At 40.6% G+C, this 7,099-nt stretch overlaps 1 protein-coding gene across 8 annotated transcripts in view; it reads right to left on the reverse strand.

Moving 5' to 3' along the window:
* Tle1 (transducin like enhancer of split 1) overlaps positions 1-7,099 on the reverse strand; it is an 89,968-nt gene that overhangs the window by 41,220 nt on the left and 41,649 nt on the right. For 5 of the 8 annotated variants that reach the window (XM_026782164.1, XM_005352651.3, XM_013348262.2 and 2 more), the window contains exon 7: positions 321-525. The exons of 1 other annotated variant lie outside the window; for it this stretch is intronic. In XM_026782164.1, the coding sequence (XP_026637965.1) occupies positions 321-525 (205 nt within the window). The remainder of the gene's footprint in view (positions 1-320; positions 526-7,099) is intronic. 2 more of the 8 variants (XM_026782165.1, XM_026782167.1) reach the window with 1 other exon arrangement.

Below are 7,099 nucleotides of genomic sequence, written 5' to 3' on the forward strand. Positions count from 1 at the left end.
ACATCACTTTCTTTGAAAATTACCCAATTAAGCAGTTAACAGTTCTCCATAATATGGTACAGGCCACTGGCATTAAAAAGGCAGTTACCAAGATGTCAGGATGCCTGCAGGCTAGCAAGACAGAAAAACCCACAGCTGCCCACAGCAAACCTTGAAGAGTGGCAGGGTGAACTGAGTGTCAGTGGAAAGCTTTTCGACAGCTCCTGTTCTCTCACTGTTTGCTCTCTGTGTGGGGCTGGGGCTTTCCACAGCGAGGCACAGCTCTGCAGCACTGTCTGAGTATGACAGCAAAGCCTAATCTGGCTTGCCCAGCCTCTCACCTCTGTGGCGTTCTGCATCGTGGTGTTTCTTGTCATCTTTTATTGCCAAGTGAGACTGCCCACTCAGAGCACTAGACAGCGCTAGAAGGCTGGCACTGCCCCCAAGGGGCGGGATGCCTGGAGGCTGAAGTCCTGAAGGGTGAGGCGTGAGAGGTACTGGGGGTCCATGGCCATGAGAGAGATGCTGAGCTTGCAACTGCTGCTGCTGTTGGCAGTGGTTGGAGAAAAAGAAGAGGACGAAGGGCAGAAAAAGGAAGAACAAAAGAAGGAAAAGGAAGAAGAGGAGGAAGAGATGAGGTAGAAGAGCAGAAGAAGTAAAAGCAAGAAGAGGAAGAAGTGGAGGAGGAACAGGGGGAAGAAAAGGAGGAAGAGAAGAGGTGGAAGAGGAGAAGAAGGTGGTGGTGGTGGTGGTGACAGAGAAACCATCCAGGAGAAAATAAGAAATAACAGAAGATGTAAGAAAGAATAGAAGTTGGACATAGAGAAGGGAATGGAGACAGAGGTAGGAAAGAGGAAATGAGGTTAGTGCTTTTAACTCATCAAAAGTTTTTGCCCATCAGTACTCATCCCCCAGCCAATCCCAAAATCTAAGCGTAGAGTCTACACCTGCCACTTTATATTGTAACCAACCTGGACAATAAAACTTTATTATTAGGCAAGTCCGGCTACTTTAAAAGATGGATGTGCAAATCTCTTCTACATTCTAAGTGCCATTATGTCACTGAATCTAAACTGTACACTGATTCTGAGTTTGCTGAAGTTCATCAGGGAACATAGGTATCCCACAAGGAAGTAACTACACTATTTAGAAAATGAGTACATTTTATCCAACATTAACTATCACAATGATGCCATGAGTAAAAGTCAGAACCCAGAAAGCAGGAAGTGCTGGCATTTGGAAGACGCCCTGCACTTGTGTCCTTAACTCAGCAAGCCCTCTGAGAACTGTAAGGAAGCAATGGTATCCCCACTACTCAGAGCAACCAAGCACCATGGGCTGGGAACTCGCTGAGGTTCAGTAGCGTGAAAAAGTGTCAGTGAGCGCTGCACTTGCACCCAAACTACTCTACATGGTACCTACTCTTCTGACTGCTACAAGAAACTCTGCAGCCAATTTTTTTATAATCCTTCCACCTAAGCCTTCTTCCTGAAATCCAGCCCCACAAACCTCTTCTACGTTAGAGAACAAAGTGCTGAGACTAAGAGGCTGAAACCCTGAGAAGTAGTTTTTGACTGCAGAGATCTAGAGAACCCCAGGTGCTCCCATTCTCAGGTTCTTTTTTCCCTCTTCTAAGGTCCACTTGGCCTCCACCTAACCCACTCCAGAAGTTATAAACTTGTCCATAAGAAACCATTCTCTTGTTCTCATGTATTACACTTAAACAAATATACAAGAAGTAGCAGTGAACCATCTATCTGGATGTGTCTCAGCTCTCCAATGTAGACTTTGTTTTTGACAGTAAAAACAGTTAAATCTCAATGTCTACGGTTTAATGTTAGAAAATGCTTAAGATTCTAATCCGTATTGATTTCTCAAGATGGAACTGCTTGTTTATTTACTGCCTCCTCCTCACTGGAATACACAGGAACACTGAACTCACAGCTTCCACCCACACCAGAAATCCATTTAATTCCATTTCAGATGTGCTTCCTACCCTCAAGAATAAACAAAAAGCAAAATCTTAAGCACTGGAAACCAGTGATTTTACAGTAAATCTTCAACCACTCTCAGCACCCTTAAAAATCTTCAGGAGCCCACCTTCTTTTCAAACTGCCACTCCTTACTAAGAGAATTAGTTTTAATTAGAGGGGTAAATGGAAAACGGGTGAGGTCTAAGTAGACACATTAATAGCATTCTTGGAAATTATTTATAAATTACTCATTCTCCCCTTGAGCTCACAATCACAGTTTCTTAACATGTAAAATCACCTTCCCGTTATCCAAAAGACACTAATTCTTGCTCTGTCACCTTTTCAGAGCTCGGCAGCAGTGAGACATAAAACTGAAGAAGCTGGCAGTAGCATCGCGGTCCAGTAGGCATGCTCATTAGCACTTAATTAGAAACGAGACACCTGCCACAAGAAATATGCTTGGAGGAGGATGAAGAGCAGGTCTGCCCTACTAGCAATTACTATCATTACGTGGCGAGCACGAGCCACGTCCAGCTTCGAAGAAGCAGTGAAGCAAACACAAGCCCACCACGGGTCATTAGGCACAGCATTGATTAGAGGGAAAGAGACTGCACAGAGCGGAACAGACAGCCACAGCATGACACCCCTTTCCATCTACAAACTTGCAGGATGAAACCAATGGCTAAGGACTCAGAGACAGGATTTTAGTTGGTAGCAAATCTGTGGTAGGAAACAAGTACGACATACACACTGTAAAGACTTTCTCCCCCAAAATCCAAGCTAACTTTAAGAACAACAACAAAAAAAACCCCTAAAAAGCAGATTATAATACACTATTAAAGAGGGCTCATCTACTTAACCATGAACTTTGTCATAGCTGTGAAGTAGTTCTGTGGTTAAACCGAAGAGTTGGGGTAATGACGATCAATGGGAGTATTCAACAGACTAACTGGCCCCAGAAACCTCCCACTTCTACCCTGTCCTATTTTCTCCAGGCCCTGCAAAACCAGTTGTCTGTTACCTAGAAGTAACTGGACTCATCCATCCTTGGCTTAGGAAACAGTGGCCTGTACCATATTATGGAGAACTGTTAACTGCTTAATTGGGTAATTTTCAAAGAAAGTGATGTTTGTTAAATGGGGTGAAATAAGAACTCTATACTATATAGAGGAACAAAACAAACAGTGTGGTGTACAGCTGTCGTTCTAAAGCAGAATATTTCTTATAAATAAAATTACATAATTTATAAAAGCAAAATATTATAAAGTAGTAAACCTGAAGAACAAAGAAAGAGATGGGTCACAGCCATCAAGACACTCTAGGCTCCAAAACCTTGAATGTATGCCTCTCATCTGCCTCTTGAGCCAGAGTAACATTGACGTTCATTATCCCATCTGAGTTCTCACCTATGGTAGGGTGTGTAGGCACTGGGCTCAAAGAGATATATGACGCAGTGCTCAGAGTTACAAGCACTAAGACCTTTTCAGCTACCTAAAAACAAGGCCAAGTTCACATTTGTAGCACAAGGAAAAAGAAGGCAACCTCCTTCAAAGACAACTGTGCTTTTCTCCCAGTGTAGCCAAGATGAATGCTCTTGAAATTACACAATTCCATGTACTCAGTAGTCATAAATTCACTTTTACCATGGAGCCCAAGGCAGGGATAAAGACAATCTAGTTCTTTGGTTTCATGAGCACACATCTTCTCAGATGCACTTCTTAATGCTTGTTCCTGTATCCCTGCTCTCTTCCAAGGAGACTTGTAAAAGGCAATCCAGTTCCCAGACACAGCACTGGCCTTTCTTTTAAAAGAAGATAATACTGGAAAAGTAAAGGACTAAGATAAAATATTTATTAATATAGAGGGCTTATATCAGAATAAGTTAATATAGAAAGGCAGCCCACACCTGACTCCATCTCTTATTAAAGGAACATTTTCTCTCAACAAAGTTTCCAGAGCAAAAGCAGCAATACCATTTAAAAACATGTCTTAGGACAAATACAATATTGGCATTGCTAGACAGCCACATAATAGTTCTACCATTTAGAAAAATTTTTATGCACCTGCCCTCCCCAGACTCAAATGTCATCTGTCACTTTTTTCAACACGGCAGCAAGGATGAGATAATTCAAACTCCTACCCAGACATTACTATTTAAAAAAAAAAAAAATCAGACCTTTAAGTTGAGGTTTATACTATATAGAGGAACAAGACAAACAGTGTGGTGTACTGCTGTCGTTCTAAAGCAGAATTTTAAAGCCTGGAAGTCAGGCTTAATGGTAGAGGGAAGCCTGGCAAGCTCATGCCTATTCATTCAATCTCCAACAGTGCAAACACATACAAGATGTTTTTGAAGAGGATGGTTTTTCTAAAATAGCACATTCCTCTTGCTATCACCCAAGACCAGTGGTTCTCAAACAGAGCAACTTGACAGGCACATCTGGAGACATGGGCAAACAGAAGGTGAGTGCTACTAGCATCCTGTGTCTGAAGAAAGATGATGTTAAACATCCTTCAATGCACAGTGCGCTCTCAGAAGACAATCAGGGGGACCAAAATGTCACCAGTGCTGAAAGAAAGTGGTCACTGTTGTTTTCCACCTACTATTACCTCCAAAGTGATTCTGCAAATCGCCATTTAAAACATTAATGCTTTTCAATACTCAAGCATTAACTATCACTACCATGCAAGTCTTTTGTCATACCTCAAAAACCAAAAGACCTGGGAGTTGTCAAGATAGCTCAGTGGGTAAAGGCACCTGTAAGCAAGCCTGGTGACCTAAATTCAATTCTAAGAACCAATGTAAGGGTAGAAGAAAAAAACCAACACTACAAACCTTCTGACCTCCCCTAGAGCTAATAATTCATGCACCCCACCACACATACTTCATGAACACAGCAGCCACCTGACAGACAGGGCACATTCACAGCAAGCTAGGGCAAGATAAGATGCCAACCTGGGCTACACAGGAAGACTTTTCTCAAAAACAATAACCAATAAATAAACTAAGGGCCAGGAATGTAGCTGCATCCCTAGCACTAAATAAAATATGATGTGATAAGGCATTTGAAAAGACAGAATGTTTAGATATTTATGTTTCTTCTTCACTAAATGCTAAGTTCTCTGTGAGCCTTGGTATCACACACACAAACACACACATGCACACACACGCACAGGATAAACAGGTTTATAAAAAGAAAATCTGCTTTATAAAGCTCACCTTCCTAACAACTTGAAAATTCAAACAATAAAGAAGGGAAGATAAAAAAGACCATCATAAAAGGGAGCACCCAGAAAGCTTCCAGAGTGTCTGACATCTAGAAAAAAGTCATGTGAAGTGTCAATCTCTGACTAAACGAATTGGGAACAGGCTGAGTGAGAGACAAAAGCAAACCAAACCCTGCATTAAGGATCCTGGAAACCCACAAGAAATAACGTAACTTCATGTTCACGATGCTATTAGAATCTGGCTATATTAGCCATGCTATAAAGAACCTGGCTGTGCTGCTAACATGTGGAACTATATTGCAGTGGTGTATGTAGCCATTGGCACTTTGGTTCTAAATCATAAGTGCAATGGAGTACATCACTACAGAGCTACCCAGAAAGGTCACAAACTATGGAAAAACTCAAAACTCCATGCTACCACTCACCAGATTCCAGAAATTTAATTCATTTTACAAACCCAGGAAAATTCATGTAACAAAATAATATTTAACCCAACTGGACTGACAGCTCCTCAGCTGGCATCTCCATGCCAAAATTATAGCAAACAGCACTGACAACAATATGTAGGGGTAAACTGTTGTAAAGAAGACAAGACGTGGTAAGTGGTATTGCTGAACTCTATAGAATATTCTTCCTTAGTTTTTAGTTCTCTGTTCTTTTAAACACTTAGTTCTTACCTTGGGGATGTAGAGGACAGAAGAAAACAATAAATTTGTTCAGTACATAATCAAGTGCCTGTCTGGCAGCAGTGGCATCAAGGCCACTAAAGGAACTGTCTAAAAACTTCCTATTACATGAATGGCTTTTCTTTATAAGAGGAATAAGGATGACAAACAGAAAGAAGCTGCTTACTGGGGCCAAGAAATCTCCAGCCACTCCAGCCACTTGTAAACAATAAAATAAAGTAGTAATGCACTAGGGGGCCCAGAAAAAGACATGGGAGAAAATACCTATGAGCCATACATCTGAACTTAGCTTAACAAGAAACAACAATTTAACAAACACGAGGAACTCTCAAAAGATGAGTCATCAAGAAAATGTAAAAAGGCTTCCCATTGCGTCATCAGTGCCCAGTCTGATGAGTATGAGAGGCACTGAGATGCCTGTCAGGATGGAGATAGCAAAAAAAAAAAAAAAAAAAAAAAAAAAAAAAAAAAAAAAAAAAAAAAACCAGACCAGTTTTAATAAAAGGTATAGAAAAGTGAACCTATGTGTTGCTAGGAATCTACACTAGCAACTTCGTTATAGAAAACACAGGGCAGCTTCTAAAAAAGTAAAGTTAAAAACAGAACTTCCATGTGATGCAGAAACCCTACTCAGAGATATACCTGAGGGAAACAAAATTTTCTCAGAGACATCCGCACTTATATGCTCACTACAGTATCATTCCCAACAGCTAAGATAAACAAACAACTGAATTCACCAACACGTGAATAGACAATGAAAATGTGATACACACATAGTCTTGGAAAAGTAGCAAACACAGTGAGGTATAATGGCCCAGGCCCCTAATTCCAGCACCCAAGGTTAAGGCAGAAGGATCACAAGTTCTAGACAGCCTGGGTTACTGAAGCAAAATCCTGTGTCAACCAAAGCAAACCCAGGAAATCCAACCATTTATAACAACATGGGTGACTCTAGAAGGCATCACACTATCTGAAATAAATCCAATTTTAAAAAAAAAATCAGCCAAATATAAATGACTACATATGTATTTATTTATATACAGTGTCTTGGACAAACCAATTGATGGCCACTAAGTGTTAGAAGACATGGGAAGTCAATGATAATAATACAAGGCTTTGTTCAGTGGTGATCAAAATATTTTAGAAAGAAATATTAGTGGCTGAATATACTAACTAACGATCTGTATAACAAAAGTGGTCAATTTAATGTGAACTGTATCTCAATTAAAAAAA

This window comes from Microtus ochrogaster, chromosome 10, assembly GCF_000317375.1.
Source record: "Microtus ochrogaster isolate Prairie Vole_2 chromosome 10, MicOch1.0, whole genome shotgun sequence".
Classification (NCBI taxonomy): domain Eukaryota; kingdom Metazoa; phylum Chordata; class Mammalia; order Rodentia; family Cricetidae; genus Microtus; species Microtus ochrogaster.